At 34.9% G+C, this 17,620-nt stretch overlaps 3 protein-coding genes across 3 annotated transcripts; 1 reads left to right on the top strand and 2 right to left on the bottom strand.

Annotated features, from left to right (window-relative positions):
- Window positions 1-3,850: 3,850 nt before the first annotated feature.
- On the top strand, window positions 3,851-7,431 carry LOC125822386 (probable methyltransferase PMT27). Its single transcript, XM_049501780.1, has 8 exons — window positions 3,851-5,176; window positions 5,262-5,411; window positions 5,563-5,833; window positions 5,949-6,059; window positions 6,151-6,325; window positions 6,488-6,760; window positions 6,840-7,034; window positions 7,125-7,431. Exons 1-8 carry the CDS (start codon window positions 3,908-3,910, stop codon window positions 7,339-7,341), a joined length of 2,661 nt encoding a protein of 886 aa, XP_049357737.1. The 5' UTR covers window positions 3,851-3,907; the 3' UTR covers window positions 7,342-7,431.
- An 870-nt stretch (window positions 7,432-8,301) lies between these two features.
- On the bottom strand, window positions 8,302-11,001 carry LOC125822385 (glutaredoxin-C3-like). The gene is made up of 4 exons (XM_049501779.1): window positions 10,499-11,001; window positions 8,981-9,054; window positions 8,659-8,757; window positions 8,302-8,543 (listed from the first exon to the last, which is right to left on the bottom strand). Exons 1-4 carry the CDS (start codon window positions 10,945-10,947, stop codon window positions 8,488-8,490), a joined length of 678 nt encoding a protein of 225 aa, XP_049357736.1. The 5' UTR covers window positions 10,948-11,001; the 3' UTR covers window positions 8,302-8,487.
- Window positions 11,002-13,914: 2,913 nt separating this feature from the next.
- On the bottom strand, window positions 13,915-14,512 carry LOC125822228 (uncharacterized). The gene has a single exon (XM_049501608.1). The coding sequence runs from the start codon at window positions 14,487-14,489 to the stop codon at window positions 14,019-14,021; it is 471 nt and encodes a 156-aa protein (XP_049357565.1). The 5' UTR covers window positions 14,490-14,512; the 3' UTR covers window positions 13,915-14,018.
- Window positions 14,513-17,620: the final 3,108 nt, after the last annotated feature.

Below are 17,620 nucleotides of genomic sequence, written 5' to 3'. Positions count from 1 at the left end.
ATACTATATGTTAGTAATAATATAGTATACTTTTAATTAATTAAAGGGACCCATGAAAAAAATGTAACATTCGATCTGCTGTCACCTTCTTGTGCATGTGGCGGGGCCTCTCTATTTTATTTTGTTTTATAGACATTATTATTTGATTTTAATTTTACAAGCCAATCAAATAATACTAAATATTATAAATATATTAGGGTTTTTCTCATTTAGAAACTCACTCATTATTGTACTGCTAGTAAGCTGACAGTCTTCTTATTTTGGAATTATACTCACGTGAGAGCCCCCCTAACCTCAAAAAAAATTAAAATATATTGTACAACTTTTTATCATTTCCCACTTGTTAAACCAACCATATGTAATTAAACTTTATATTATTTTTTTAATATTAAGTAGTATTTATTATGGCTCTAATTTTTTGCTTACTTTATAAATGTCGTCGTCATGAGAGACAGTATGCATTACGAACGCACAACAAATTATTTTAATCTTCTTCTTTTTTCTATTCTCTCTGAACAATAATTAATAACAATAATAATCAAGCATGGGTTGGTTCAATAAAAGAACAATGTTTGTGTTTTTTTGTACTCATATTTATTTTTCTTAATTATGAATAAATAGTGAGAGACGTGTGGGTGAACACAAAATAATACTGCTTTTGTCCCCATTTAAAGTGATGTCCTTTTTTTTAAATATATCCGTCTAATAAAAATGTTAATTTTATAATTAGAAATAATTCTATTTTAAAATTCTCCTCTTATAACCCTTTTAGCACGTTTAGTACTATATAAGGGATAACTAATTATGAGCTTAATTTCATAACTAATTTTCCTCACATTTGGTTAGGATCAAATCAGCGGGATAACTTATCCCGAGATTACAGTGTTATTTTTATTCTTTATTGTGACCGGAATAACAGTCATGTGATACTAATCCAAAAATAGCTTGTTCCTCAACTATAATGAAAAAAAATTCATAACACAAATATCTAAGAATTGTCTCAAAGAGTTAAACTACTGCAATTTCAAAGATTTTTTATTTTTTTAATTAAATTTTACTAATTTATCAAGTAAAAAAATGTTAGATAAATTGAAGCGGAGCGAGTATATAAGTTAGTCCAGCTTCCTCCTTAAGATCGAATTAAGTGCATAAAAAAGTCGTAAAGAATTAGGCAACGAAGAGTACCAATTCATTAAAAAAGAACGAAGATCACTCTCTCTTTTTTTTTTTTTTCATTATGACATTACTTCTAAATTGACTTTGAAATAGGGATTTATTTATTTTTAGAAAAAAAGAAACATAATTGGAAGTACATACGTGTGTTATGAATTTCAGAGTAGAGATTCTTTGTGTGTTGCTTAGTTTGATGTTGAAACAAGTACAGAAGATTAGACTTATGGAGACAAAAATATATTTCAAGAATTACAGATTAGACACATTGGACTGTTGCTGGCTGGGACATGGCATGTTAAAAAGCATATTGGATTGACAGATGTGAAATATGGGTATGTACAAAGTTTCAATAGTCAGGCAAATGAAGACTTGAATTTTTTTCACGAGCATTTACCTCTAGCTAGCTAGCCTACATGAGTACTTAATTAAAGAGGCTTTGGCTGCCTAACTTCTTTTACGACTTTCAGACGCTGGAATACATAAATACTACTCCCTCCGTCTCTATTTACTTGTCCATATTTCTTTTTTTAGTTGTCCCTATTTAGTTGTCCATTTTGACAAATCAAGAAAGGACAACAAATTTTTTTCTATTATACCCTTATTTACACTTCTTGAAAATTGTAAAAGTGTATGTTGTTTCCCTCCAATTTATTTCACTTGAATTCAAATAAGTGGTTGTAATTTTGAAGTGAAAAGTTGTCATAAGGATAAAATTGTAACTTCATTGTGCTAATCATTGTTGCCTTAATCTGTGTGCCATTTCTAAAGTGGACAACTAAAAAGGGACGGAGGGAGTACCAATTATTGTAATTGATTGAGCATTTTTTATCATCGATTGAGGATTCGAATCATGCTAGGTAGTCAATGAAAACACTATTGATCCTCATGATTAAATGGGATAGAAAAAAAAAAGTTTTTATATTTTACTTATAGTTTATTCTAGATTATTATCGTTGATACTTATTAAATAGAATCATTTGCAATTACCTAATTAATCTTATTATGTAAATAATTTTGAGTTTAAGTTGCTATTTACTATATAAATAGGTCACTTAAGTAAATATCTTTGATAAAAGTATTAGTAACTAGTAACCTGATATAAATGACAAGTTATGTGTGTGTTATTATGAGATGTTAAATTATATATAAAAAAAATAGCATTAAAACCAGTAGATAATTGAGAATTTGATAATATTTCTGAATTATTATAAGATTTAGTGAAGGACACAGAAAGATCCAGCAGATGAGCGGAAGAGTTGGATCTGGCCCAGTCATTTCCATCACAACAAGTCAATAACATCCTTTTGTCTTACCATTTTTGGGCCCAATAACAGAGAGGGCCCTCTTTCACAATAACCAAAAACATAGGGCAAATTCATTAGCTCATCTTTTTTCTTTCATCATCTAATACTTTTTTGTTTCACATACCGTAATTATGAAAAATATAATTGTCCCAGGATCAACTCCCTTTAGCCAGAGGTATAACGTTTTTCTTTTTTTGAATTAAAGTTGTACGTACTATTGAGTAAATAATATATTTTTCTACATCATCAATGTAATTTTATTCGGTTATGATATGTTAGTATTACTTTATTTTTCAGGTTACTGCTGTCATGATAGATACGGAGAGACCGAGAGAGTGAAAATTTCGAGCGCAATTTAACCAGCTATAATAAATTATTCCGTCTTTTATCTGATGAGATTGCGTGTTATTCTTTATCAACTTCATCCGATAGTGTAAAAGAATATAAACACAACTTTTAAAATGTTTATACAATTATCTACTTTTTCGTTTGATAAAACATAAAATTCTTTTTGTTTTCATTTTAAATGAATAAGCTTCCTCTCGTGTCGTCATATGAAGCTAAACGAGCAGTACAAATTTTCAGAAAATTATACTCAATAATCTTAAAAATGAGTTGGTATTAAATTTGAGACTCCTACTTAAGGGGAAAAATTTTCAAGGTTACGAGTTAAAATTACTGCCCATAAAAGCAAATCAGAACAATATGTGGCAAAACTTATTAAACTTTGAAGAAGCTGAGATCATTCTTATATATCACCAAAAGATTTATGCGCTATCCTATTTTAATTTTTCCACGTTAATCCACTTCGAAATAACTTCATATATATGTATGTATATGTGAAATTCCCCATTGGCTTGTTTTGAGTCATTTGGACGGCAATCTTGGGCCATGCTAGATTTTCCATTTATAACTCATCAATTGTTTCACTTGTCATTCTGAGTATAACTCAAATTCAAATATCCCCTTATTTATCTTTCTCAAATAAAAAAATTCCCCAAACCCCGTTCAAGGAGTTAAATGAGGAATTCATATATTAAACAACCTAATAAAATCAATACAATTTTTTAAAAAAGTAACTAAAATATTTTTGTTTGACTGCTGCCAGCACCAAAGAAAATTATTCTGATTACTTATAAAAATTTGTTAAGTTGTTTAGTATTTATATTATGTTGGTTAAAAAAAGTTAAATGAGTGTAACATGTTGTTTCCTTTTCCTACTCTGTTGGATCATTGATAACAAACCAGGTTGGACTATTTCTCTCTTTGGCTTTCATCTCCCTCCACAAAACAAACTGAATCCTCTCATCTCATTTTTTTACACTTATTTCTTTTACCAACTTCAACATAAAGGCTAATGCAGAACCAAAAGTAGCTTAAGTTACAAACAAAAAAAAATATTGAATGTAAACGAAAAAATCAACAAAAATATGCCAACAACAAGAGCTCGTTTGGGCAGAAGACCATCCTCTTCTTCCTATTCATCAACTATTACTACTATAGTCTTTGTGTCATTATGTGTGTTGGGAGTATGGCTTCTCACCTCCACCTCTGTTGTTCCTCCCAAATCCACCACTCGGACGTCCACGACCGATTCAACCCCTTCTACTACTTCTTTTACATCCACAATTATGAATGCACACAAGACCATTTCTAACACTGTAAAACCAACTCCTGTTTTCAAAGACTCACAAGGAGACCTTCCTGATGATGCCCTTAAAACTGGTGACACTAACCGGCTTCAGGATACTAGCGAAATTGACAAGCTACAGACAGATGTCTCATCAGATATTACGAAGGATTCTGGAGGTGGAGGAGATGCTTTGAATGTGAATGTTGATCAATCATTGCAAGGTAATGAAAATGTAAAACCAGAGGAGGAGAAGAAAAATGTGAATCCAGTTGTGGCAGAGAACGCTCAGGGATTGCATGGAACCGAATCTGCTGACGAGCAAGAGAAGCAGAAACAATTGGAGACACAAACGTCTGAAGAAAGTTCCATCACTCACAAGCAAGAAGCTGAGCAAATAACTGCAGGAACAGGAAAGACAACAACCGGAAAAGAAAAGGCTGAAGAGGACGTTTCTTTAGATTCAGGAAATGATGCCCATGGAGTTGCAACAGATAACACGAAGAACATATTGTCAGATCACGAGCAACAAAAACGACTTGAGCAGCATCAACAACAAGAAGATGACCAAATGCAACAGAAACAGAAACCAGAAGAACATACTCAAGGGGTAACGAGTAAAGATCAAATCAAACATGAAGAAGCACCTTTAGTAAAAGATATTAAGATTCAAAATGATCACAAGGCTCCTGTAAACTTAACTAATAACACACCTGTTCTGAAGAATGAAAATCACAAGACCGAAATCATTGTACCAAAAGAGTCTAAAGAATCAAAGAAGGCCTGGTCGACACAAGCTGATCAGTCAGTGAACCAGAAAGAAAGACGAACAGTAGGTAAAAATAACCAAGACAGCAGCATCCCGGAACAGAATTGGCAGCTATGCAAGGTGGAAGCCCTTGCAGACTACATACCATGTTTAGACAACGAAGACGCAATAAAGAAGCTAAAAACCACAAAACATTATGAACATCGTGAAAGACATTGTCCTCAGGAACCTCCTACCTGTCTCGTCCCCTTGCCTCAGGGATACAAGACACCAATTGAGTGGCCTAAAAGCAGAGATAAGGTAGTTGTCTACTTAAACTACTTTGTTAGTACTTAATATGGATTGGGAGAATGTTTATCTTATGAGAATTTCTGCTTTTATCCAGATATGGTACCATAATGTGCCTCATACATTGTTAGCAGAGGTGAAGGGGCACCAAAACTGGGTGAAGGTTTCTGGTGAATTCCTTACTTTCCCAGGTGGAGGTACTCAGTTTATCCATGGAGCATTGCATTACCTGGATTTTGTACAAGAGGTATGTTATCCATCACCAACGACTACAAAAACAACATCATAGAATGATCAACCCGAAAAATACAAGAACATTTTAGAACTAATTACTATACTATATACTACATTAGACTATTCATTGCTGCTGCTGATTTATGTAAATCAACTGGTTGTAGGCAGTTCCAGAAATAGCATGGGGAAAGCGCACTAGAACAGTATTAGATGTTGGCTGTGGAGTCGCTAGTTTTGGTGGTTATCTTTTCGAGAGAGATGTTCTTGCAATGTCTTTCGCACCTAAAGATGAACATGAGGCACAAGTTCAATTCGCACTGGAAAGGGGAATACCTGCAATATCTGCTGTGATGGGTACTCAGAGATTGCCATTTCCAAGTGGAGTTTTTGACCTTGTGCATTGTGCACGCTGCAGAGTCCCTTGGCATGAGGAAGGTGTTTCCTAGAAATAATATATTTTAGAACTATTTAAACATTCAAGTCCTCATTTTGACTTTGCCTTTGAGTTGTGCATATGAATTCCTTAATAAAGTTTAAATTTGCAATGAAGGTGGTGCTCTTCTCCTGGAACTGAATCGTGTCCTTCGCCCCGGTGGTTACTTTGCCTGGTCTGCAACTCCCGTCTACCAAACTCTGGAAGAAGATGTCGAGATATGGAAGGGTAAGGCCTCATTTGTTTCTATCCTTTAATGCCATTAGAGTAAAATTGACACGTTTTTTTTCCTTCCCCTTCTTCGGTTATCTATTACCAGAAATGTCTAGCTTGACGGTGGCCATGTGCTGGGAGCTTATCACAATAAAAAAGGATAAACTAAACTCTGCTGGTGTTGCCATCTACCACAAATCAGACACAAATGAATGCTACGAACAAAGAAAACAAAACAAACCTCCAATGTGTAAACAAGATGATGATCCTAATGCTGCCTGGTAAGCTCATTGTTCTCTGGCAATTTTTTTGTTTACTCAGTGAAATCTGCCTGCCAATGCCATTTGCAACATCTACAAAGAATAACTGTAATTTCCACATATTTATTCGTTAGAAATACTTACCAACTTTTAATGAGATCGGAAATATTACACGTGTTTCAGGTATGTCCCCTTCAATTCATGTATGCATAGGGTGCCAAGTAAAGAAACGGAAAGAGGATATCAGTGGCCTGTAGAGTGGCCTGAGCGACTGCAGACACCTCCATACTGGCTAAACCGATCACAAGTTGGAATTTATGGAAAACCAGCACCAGATGACTTCGCAGCAGATTTAGAACATTGGAAACGTTTGGTAAGCAAGGTGTATATGAAAGGACTAGGAATTAGCTGGTCAAATGTGAGAAATGCCATGGACATGAGAGCAGTATATGGAGGGTGATTAACTTCTCTCTTGTACCTTTGCTTATGCACCAAAAAAGAATACTAACAAAAGGCTCCTCCTATTAATTAACAGGTTTGCTGCAGCACTTAGAGATCTCAAAATGTGGGTTGTGAATGTGGTGAATGTCAATGCACCAGATACACTTCCCATAATATATGAACGTGGTCTTTTTGGGATTTATCATGATTGGTGTGAATCATTTAGTACATACCCAAGGACGTACGATCTTCTACATGCTGATCATCTTTTCTCCCAGTTGAAGAAGAGGTATATAATACTACAGTAGTTTTGTTTACTTATGGAGTAGAACCATTGTAGTCAGTGGACTAACTAATGACTTTCATGTGGCATTTGTAGGTGCAAAATTGTTGCTGTAATGGCAGAGGTTGACAGAATAGTTAGACCTGGAGGTAAATTGATTGTCCGCGATGACTCTGCTACAACTAAGGAAGTAGAAAACTTACTCAAGTCTCTGCATTGGGAAATCCGGAAGACCATCTCCCAGAACCAAGTTGGAATACTAAGTGCACAGAAGACTTTCTGGCGGCCAAACGCTACTGCTGCACCTACATGACTACACACTCAACTCATCTAAATCTGTAGCAAGCAATTCTTACTTCGTAGCCTAAAGGTCTTCATGTACTGCTTTCAGCAGGCAAAGAAGCAGTTGTCGTAGCTCTTGTTATTTATTTTTCATTTCTAGTTTATTTTTTTATTTTTTTGATAGATAAAGAAGGCAAAGTGCTGCAGGGGTAAATGCCGTAGCTGTTGTTATTGATTAATTACACAATTACAATGGCAGAGATCTGAAGTTCACTATCTCCGTCTCTTCATCAAGCATGTCCCCCAGCCCTTTCATTTTTCTCTGTCTTCTTTGCCATTTTTACTTTTTTCTGCACGGATTGTTCGTATTTTTATTTTTCGACTCACGAACTTCATATTTGTCCAAGACAACTACTTGACAAAGATAGATTAAAAGACAGAACAAAAAATTCTATCATAAGGATAGATTAAAAATCTGACATATTTGAGTCAACTAGGCATGACACTTTCAGTCAATCCTAAGACTTAATCTACCCTAACCAAATCATTCTATTTACATGTGAATGGTTCTGCATCAGTGCAGAGCTCATGAAAAAATGGCACATGACGGTATTAATCAAATGCAACAGATTAGGTCAACTGGATATTTCGCTAAATGATTGAGTTATCAGGTCTCCTTATGTGCCATTCATGGCATCTCTTCATTCTTATTTCTCTATACACAATTTGGATCTACACAAGTTTTTCATCATGCCATTTGCTCAGAAGATCTATCCACCGGTTCTAGAATTTAGATGCGCACTTAAAATTGCATACCAAATTTTGAAATTTGAACATAACTGAAACAGGAGCAAAGTGTGTACTAAACAATTTCTCTAGTTCAACGCTTCTGTGTTATCCCATTCCATTTTACTTTGTTCATTTGTAAACAACCTATTAGCACTGCACGCTGAAAGTTATAGCAAATGAAGGTTATAAGCTCTGGAATGAAGTTCAGATCCCTTGTTTTTTGTCCAAATAGCATATTTTCAGCATAAGAAACAAACAAACAGCATATCAGCATACAAATATTTAGCTTACACCTGGACCTACCAAACTTAACTAAGCTATCCATGAGCGCATTGCAGCTTCAGAACTTCAGGAAAGATGCTTCAATCTCTTGACTTTCAGTACAACTTTACTCTTTCTTAAGAAGACTTTGCAAACGCCCACTCTCGACAGCATTTCGGAGATCTAATAAGATGCCAACACACAGATGAAAACAATTAAAAACAAGAAGAATCAAGTGTTACAAGCTGATAAATATTTCAGAGAACAGGAATCGGACAACTGAAATCGCAAAGCCTACCATCTGAACCACCAATATGCTTCCCATTCACAAACACTTGAGGGACTGTGCTGCGACCCACCAGATCTAGAAGGACATCTTGTATACGAGCGCCATCATCTGAACTAATATATCGTTAGTTTGAAACAATTCCATAAACTTCCATCACTACATGTCACAATCAATGTAGACTAAGTATAGCTCTTACGAGGAGGAAACACAGATAGGCAATGAAATAGTCAATGAAAATTGTATGTACCTCCATGAATAGTTTTCAAGTACTGTACTTTATTTTTATTTCTTGCTACAGGTATCAGGGGAGGGGGTATAGACAATAAATTACCTCTAAGATCAAGCTCCACCACAAATGGTTGTTCTTGAAGTTCATTAAAGATGCCTTTGGCACGCTTGCAGTACCTATTGTCGAAAGATAATACAATTTAAATGATAGCATGAGAAGGAACAAACTTCAAGACATTAACATGCACTTAAAGCTATTGTGATTCTCAGATGCAAGGTATTTTATGATGATTCTTCTTTTTTTATAACCGTGGTGTCCGAACCAGTTTGTGCGCACCAAGACTAATTCCATGGGATACCAACCAGGCTACCACCTCCCACCAACAACAAGTAGCAACCAATTTGCGTCCACCTCGACTAATTCCATGGGATACCTACCAGGCTGCCACCTACCACTAGCAACAAGTATCATGTAACTATGTCCACCAAGGCTAGAACAGATGGGAAGAAATCACCTAGTGTGTTTCTTTGCTAGGAATTGAACGAGACCTCATGGTACTCAATCCACATAATTGACCACTAAGCCACACCCTTGAGTGCTTCTTTCTTTTTATGGTCAAGATAAATGTGTGATCCAGCTGAGAATTAAATAAAAGGATGCATGGCATAAAAATCTGATGGTATACAGAGCACCGCCACATTCTATGATGCCTCAAATCCATTATCTTAAATCTTATTCATGGATATATATATATATATATATATTATATCTTAGCCTTACATAATGTTTATTCCAAGCAGCACAGAGAACATAAGAAATTAAATGCTCAGCTATTACATAGGTTGGTTTCTCAATAGCTTCCTCCTTTGCCAAAATGAAAGGTCTGGTTTTAAGACCCTTTGGACTCATAACTATTATCTAACGCAGATGGAAAATGATGTAAACTTCTAATTGTGGTGTGGGATCTTCATATATGCATACCAATTATTTTCAAATTTCGATAATGAAGAGGAATAAAAAGAACTTGATCTCTAGAAGATTTGTCTACGGCTACAAACACTTGATGTGATACCAAATTATAGTGGAAACGATATGGAATTGATCAATTAAAATAAAGAAAGCAATGTTATCAGTCATCCTCTTTAGGCAACAAATAGAAACATACATAATATCTCCTACTTGGAACCAAGATGAAACCAATGTTATCAGTCACCCTCAAGTAGAAAGCAAGCCACGGTGAATTCAAATGCAACCAAGGGGTTTAAACCTTCAATCCTCATAAAAGTTTCATTAAAATCATCTAATCTCCTGTAAATAACTAACAACTTACAATGAGATAATCCCATGTAAATGACTAAATTGGCCAAAGTCTAAATGTAGTAAATTAGGCTGGAGATAGAGAAACTAACCCCTAAAACTCTTAGTGATATTTCTAAAATTAACATGAAAGAAGATAAAACGCGGCAGAGAGAAAATCAGTACAGTTAACAAGCAAAGCAGAACAGAAACCCTAGAAAGCAAAGAAAAGATGAACTCTTTCCTCAGCAAGCTTTGCAATATGCTGCGAAAGTTCACAATTTTCTAATCAATCCTTAGTTTTGATCATACAGAGATACTTACGGACAATAGGATTTGGAAAAGATGGCGATCTTGTTAGAGTAGATGACATTTTGGACAAAAGCAGAAGGAGAACTAGAAGCTAGGGCTTCAGTTGGACCTTTCACTATCGCCATTACTCCAAATACAGTAAGCATCAGAAGAAGATTACGCTTGAAACAACCATTGACCTCCATTTTCTCCCTTTCTATTACACGAACAGTGGATCGCTCAAAAAACTGTTGAGTTTTGGACAAAAAGGAGAGAAACACGGGTTTTAATGTCTCGGCATAAACCCGAAGATTGATACTGCCAATTTTCTCTAGACGGTTACAAATTAACAGCGGAAATTTTGGAGAGATCACTGTTTTGGAAGAGGAGAACCGGAAACCGGATTTAGAAGAAAGATTGTAATATTGTCCAAAGCGACGGTTTCCTATTTTGGTTAAACGACCCGCCGGGTTGATCTGCATCGTCACGGAGGAGTTGACTACTATTTTCACCGTAGAATCGAAAGCGACACCACAAGATTAACCATTGGACTTTTTGGATATACAAATTACACATTTTATCGTAGAAACTTTTCTATTTAGAGTTAAAACTTTTCATTATATTGATATAAAAAAATAGTACAATTTATAGTTAGTATAATTAAATATCTATATTTTTTTTGTTTAAATTATCAAATTAATGTAATTTAGTTTAACTTTGAAAATTAATTAATTAGTTAAATTGGCTTTCAAAAAATAACAAATAAAAGTGGACGGAGAGTGATAATTATGTAGTATTAATGACTCATTATTTGAGTTATTTCCGATCTTCATATTTATTTTTTTATGATTGAACTTCTTGTTATACACGTAATATTTGCCTTGGCTTTTGTTATAAAACTGCATCAAATATAGGCATAATACATAAATATGATCTTTAACTTGGCGTCAACGGACAACTATGACCTTTAACTCTGGGTGTGCATAAATAGACACTTAAATTTGTATAAAATTGAACAACTAGACACATTCGTCCTACATGACACGTTACATGACAATTTTGTGTCTTATGTGTATTATGTCATGTAGGACACGTGTCTCTATGTGTTCAATTTTATACAAGTTTAAGTGTCTACTTGGGCACACTTAAAGTTGGAGGGCATAGTTGTCCGCTAAAGTAAAGTTAAGGATCATGTTTATGTATTATGACAATTTTAATCTTTGTTAAACAAGATCTCAAAATAATTTACAAGTTGCTTTCGTATTTTTGCGAGTTTTTGGCTAAAATTATCTCTGAAGTATGTCTTAAACTAAAGTACATCCTTATGTTATATAAGTGAACAAAAAATACCCTTGCACTATCTAAAAAGTTACAAAATTCATCCTTTTGTCTACTTTTTAAGAAACTCACGCCACCAACAAAAAAATGTGTCAAGTCGAATGAATATATGTACACGTGGTTAAGCTAGTCTAGTTGGGTGATTTTTCAAATTTTTAGAAATTGAAGGTTTAAATCATATTCAGAAAAAAAAAATTCAAATTCTAAATATTTTTTGTAAAAAGTATGGCCAAATACAACTCCAAATACAAAATTTTCAAATAGAGTAATTATTTTTTTATATTCATAACTAAACGTCTACGTATTTTCACTAAATTTCCAACATTTCTGTACATTGTATAAAATGTGAATTGCATTGTATATAACGTACATACATACTAAATATTTTATTAAGGGCTAACCCATCGGTGGCCACCTAAAGTTGACATCAATTTTCACTTGAACACCTTAACTAGGCTTTGTTCATTTTAGACACCTCATGTCATCCCCAATTGTGTCATTTTGACACTTTTTCGACAATCTGCCAAATTTGTAAGGTGTGTGTAACACACTCGCTGATGACATGTCAAAGTGACGAATTAAATAATGACACATGGCATATATAGAAAAAATAATTATAAATGATGAATCTTGAATAGGAAAAAAAAACTACCAATGCCTCATTGACATGTGTCATTTCTTTAACTAAATAATTAAAAAAAAACACTTTTAATAAAAAGAAAATTATACACACACCACCCCAAATTGTCTTCTCTACTACCCACCCCTACCTCAAACCACAACCCCTCTCTCTCACCCAGATTTTCTTCTCCACCCACCAGCCACCACCACCCCCGACCCTCCCTCACCCAAATGCGTCAAAAGAATAAGCTTTTTTTTGTTTGTTTTTGTCACTTTGTGAATATTGTGAGATAAAAACGTCTTTCTTCTAATAGATTAATGTTTGAATGCTTGATTTGGTGAATGTGGTAATGCATTTGCTTGACCTTTTTGGGGTTTTTTTTTTCTTTTTTTTTGGATTTCTGAGTCAATGCAAGTCAAAAATTGGGTCTTTGGTACATAAATATGGAGTCCCAAACTTTCTACTAAAAATTATATAGCTTATCTATTTGATTTGGACTTTTAATGTGATTATGATGTGAGAAGGCATACAAATGGATTGGAACGCTAAATTGTTTGTTGTGAATGTAGGATTTGATAATTGAAAATATGATTTCTTGCCATTTTTGAGTGTGTGTTTTTCTTCTAGAAATTTATGTTAATTTTCTCAAATTATTTTGAGGAGGAAGAAGGACAACAAAATAAGTGAAAGTACTTAAGCTTAAAATTTATGGGTGCTAGAATTCACTTTTTGTTTGTGGCATCGTCAAATTTATTTCACCGTGGAAAGAGTTTAAGCTTGGAAAATGGTAGCCAAAAAATGGGGAAGAAGAAGAAGAAAAAAGAGAGTAAAATTTGGTAAAATGAGGCTCTCACGCGCGTCTAGTGAGTGTATCACACTTGTTTGCCATCTCAGTAGAAAATGTCAAATTGACACAGCAAGACATGACATGAGGTGTCTAAAATGAACGAAGCTTAGTTAAGGTGTCTTAGTGAAAATTAGTGGCAACTTTAAGTGGCCACCGATGAATTTGACCTTTTATTAAGGAAAATCTCTAAATAGTAATTGGGCGTAATATTTTTAAAATGAACTTTTTTACATAATATTTCTAATGATGAGAACCTATTGTATAAATATTTCAAGACTTGTGTATTGTTGCAAGTCAATTTACTTGATGATACAAAAAATATATAAACTAACAACACACAAAATTTAATTTCTGAGAATGACAAATTCATTTCTTATCCATATATATATCCTTATTCATTTTAGATAACTTTGATCTTCTCATCATGGCAAAAACATGATTTTTTTTTTTTTATTGGTTCAATCAATTTTTTAACAAAAATAGACAGAAGGATGATTCTTGTTATTTTTTGAATAATATAAGAACTTTTTTTGCTCACTAAGATAGTATGCATTAGATTTGAGGGACATGATTTTAGCCAAAAACTCTATCTTTGCTTACATTATTTGCCAAAAATAACAACGAAGTTTACAAAGAATCGGTCTGCTCGTAAATCTGTCTTGAATAATTTAATCATGAATATAATATAACAAACAATAATTCATATGAACACAGATGAATATATGAATTCTAGATTCTAAATAAATCTAAGAAGGCTTAACATCTGGATTGCTCTGGTAAAGCTTATTGTATTCCTCGAGTTCTTCATAATACATGTCCCAGACGCATCTAACACATCCACTCCCGCAACAATCGTCCGGCAGCGGCTTCTCCGGCGGCGGCGGTATGGTAACCTTTGATTCTTCCTGTTTCTTCTCAGATTCCGTTTTGTTATTCTTCGTTGACTCTACGGTGATCTTGTTATCCATCGTTGACTCTACGGTGCTTTTGAGATTCGCTTCCTCGGCCATCGGACTTTTGAGTGCAGCGAAATTACGGCTTGATGGAAATCTAAGGTGATGAAATCGGATCAGATTGACAGTATGGATTCGTCCAAAAGTCAAATTTGTTATAGGCATGAGAAAAGCAGAGACGCGCTGGACATTTTCTGGTGGCCGGTGGCGAAGATTGGTCCTCAATGGCGTCGTTTTGGACAAGGAGAGGCCAGAAAGGGTCATTCCTCATATAACCAATCCGCGTGCACCGTTTGTGCCAGTCACGTGATGAATAATGTGTCTGATTTTTAATTATAGAAAAACAAAGGCAATTGTCTGGCTGCGGACAGCTCTTTTCGCCTCCAAGCCTTTTTCGTCAACTTGACAACTTTTCTTCTGTGCCAAATTGCACTAAATATTTTTATTTATTTTCCAAAAAAAGTATACTTCCCTATTTCAAATTATTTTTTGTATTTCTCTTTAAATTACTTTTCGTGTTTCTCTCTTTACCTGTTTTATAAAAAAAAAAATTTAACTAGAAGTAGATCTTATCCTTATTTATATTTGAGATATATTTTTATTTTTCATTAAATATTTACTTTATAATTAATTTATTATAGTCTTCAAGAACATTTACAGCTTAATGATAAATAAAAAGAAATAATTATTTTTATATCAACTTTCTAACAAATAATCTGAGATAACTATTTTTAAAAATTACCATAAATAATTTGAGCCAAAGAGAGTATAATACTATCCATGATTAGAATAGAATGTAGTTATTCACCTGTTCAAAAAAATATTTTATCAATGATGTGTTTTGGACAATTAATTGGTGAATTATCTTTAACGAGCTTGAGAAATAATTTGAACAAAGGGTATCTTTTTATACTAAATAATTTATAGAGGATTGCTAATAACGGATCAGATTTAGTAGTGTCTTCTCTTTAGGACTCTGTTGTAACTTCCTCATTGTATATAGGTTATAGATAAGTCTTACCTTTTTCTTAGTTTATCTCTTTGTTGTAGAAGTTGTACAAAATCTATATATACTTAGTTACAATCAATAAAATACACCGTTCCTTTCATTCTACTGGCAACTTTATACTTTATATGGTATCAAGAGCCAATTAACTCTCACGAGTAAATTTCTGTCGAGAAACCTCCCACCCTTCCCATAAAAATGGCCCCAGACATCACTGTAACCAACTCCGATGCCAATACAACAATTGTTTAGTTTAATCCTGTCACCCAGTTACCAATCAAATTAACTGGCAGCCACAATTTTTCCCTTTGGAAAGCACAAGTGTCCATGCTTATGCGTGGTCACAACCTTTTTGGCCATCTCGACGGTTCTCGCCCAGCCCCTGCTTGTACAGTGGCTCAAAATAATCAGGACATCGAAAATCCTGCATTTGCTTCATGGTATCGCCAAGATCAACTAATTTAAAACGCTATCTTGGCCTCAGTTGACCCAAATCTTGCTGCTACGGTTATCGCTGCATCCACTTCCCAGGCTGCTTGGGATGCTTTGCACACTGCGTATGCCAACAAATCGCAAACAAGGATATTTAGTTTGCACGATCGTCTGGCTCGCCTCGCAAAAGAAACCCTTCATGTCGTTGATTATCTGCACCAAGTTCGATCTCTCTCTGTGATGAACTTGCCACTGCTGGAGCTCTTGTGTCCAATGAGGAACTGATTGTCAAAATCCTCACTGGACTTGGACCTGAATTGCGTGAAATATCAGCTGTTATCCGTGCAAGAGATTCTGCTATCTCTTATCCTGAACTTTATGAGAAGTTACTTGACCATGAGCTTTTCATCAAGCATGAAGAAGCAAAGAAGCCACTCTCAACACCTATTACTGCTGCTATTGCACAGCAAACAAACATGCATCCTCGCCAAGGAAACACCTCTAATAGGCGTTCAAATGCAAATTCCCCCAACACCAACCAGTCAAGGCGTGCCCAACCATCGCGTGCTGGCAACAATAACCAACATCAGCGTTATGACCACACTCTAAAGTGCCAATTGTGTGATCGTCCTGGTCATTCTGCTAAGGTTTGCAGATCACAATCACACGATCACATACAAGCCCGGGCAAACTATGCTGCTCAATCTCCAACTCAACAGGCTCCTTGAATTGTTGATACAGATGTCATTCATCATATGGCCTCTAATGCGCAAAACTTCATTGAGGTGCACACTTACCATGGTCCAGAGGAGATAGCAATGGGGAACGGTAACACCATTCCAATTTCTCATACCGGTAACACTAACTTAAGTGCATCGAATCAGCAATTTAAGCTTCTCAATACTTTATGTTCTCATTCCATAAAAAATAATCTTTTTTCTGTTTCAAAATTTTGCCGCGATAACCATACGTCCATTGAATTCTTTCCTTTTTCTTATTGTGTGAAGGATCTGAGTACGGGGGCGTCTCTGTTTCGCGGGCAGAATCGAGATGGGCTATATGAGTGGCCATCGGGCAGTGCACATCATACCCTTCAATGCAATGTTGTCGTTCCTCTACACCTGTGGCATCGACGTTTAGGCCATCCTAATCATCGCACTTTAAACACGATTTTACATCAGTTTTCTCTTCCAGTTTCACATTCTAGAACCGCTTCCATTTGTAATTCGTGTCATTCTAATAAAATGCACAGGTTACCTTTTTCTGAAAATTTATTACAAAGTCAACGACCATTGCAAATAATTTATACTGATTTATGGGGGCCATCTCATGTTTTGTCAATTGATAACAAGAGATTTTATGCCTTATTTGTTGACCAGTACTCGAAATACATGTGGCTGTTCACTATAAAATCAAAAAAGGAAGTCATTGATGTCTTTCAAGCTTTACATCCCTTACTTGAGCGTCGGTTTCAAACCAAAATTATGTCTCTCTATACTGATGGTGGTGGTGAGTTCCAAGGTTTATCCTCATATCTCAAAATTCAAGGTATTGAAAACTTAGTGACACCACCATACACGCCTCAAAGAGTGGTATCGATTGAACGTAGACACAGGCATGTAGTTGAGACTGCCAAAACCTTACTGCATCAAGCATCCTTGCCCTCATCTTTTTGGAGTTTTGCCTGTCACCAAGTAGTCTACCTTATAAACCGTCTAACCACTCCAAATTTACAAAATAAATGCCCTTATGAAATTTTATTTCATGAGGCTCCAAAGTATGAATCACTTAGAGTTTTTGGTTGTTTATGTTACCTATGGCTTAAACCATATACCAAAAATAAGTTAGAGCGAAAATTGACTCCTTGTGTATATTTAGGATTTTCTAATAAGCATTATTGTCACCAATGTTTTGATCCCGTCAAAAATAAATTGTATTTATCTAGGGATGTTCAATT

Source organism: Solanum verrucosum, unplaced genomic scaffold (assembly GCF_900185275.1).
Source record: "Solanum verrucosum unplaced genomic scaffold, falcon-dt-bn FXZP01000103.1, whole genome shotgun sequence".
In the NCBI taxonomy this organism is placed as follows: domain Eukaryota; kingdom Viridiplantae; phylum Streptophyta; class Magnoliopsida; order Solanales; family Solanaceae; genus Solanum; species Solanum verrucosum.
Note: the sequence above shows the minus strand (reverse complement) of the source record. Positions and strands in the feature narration are given on the sequence as shown.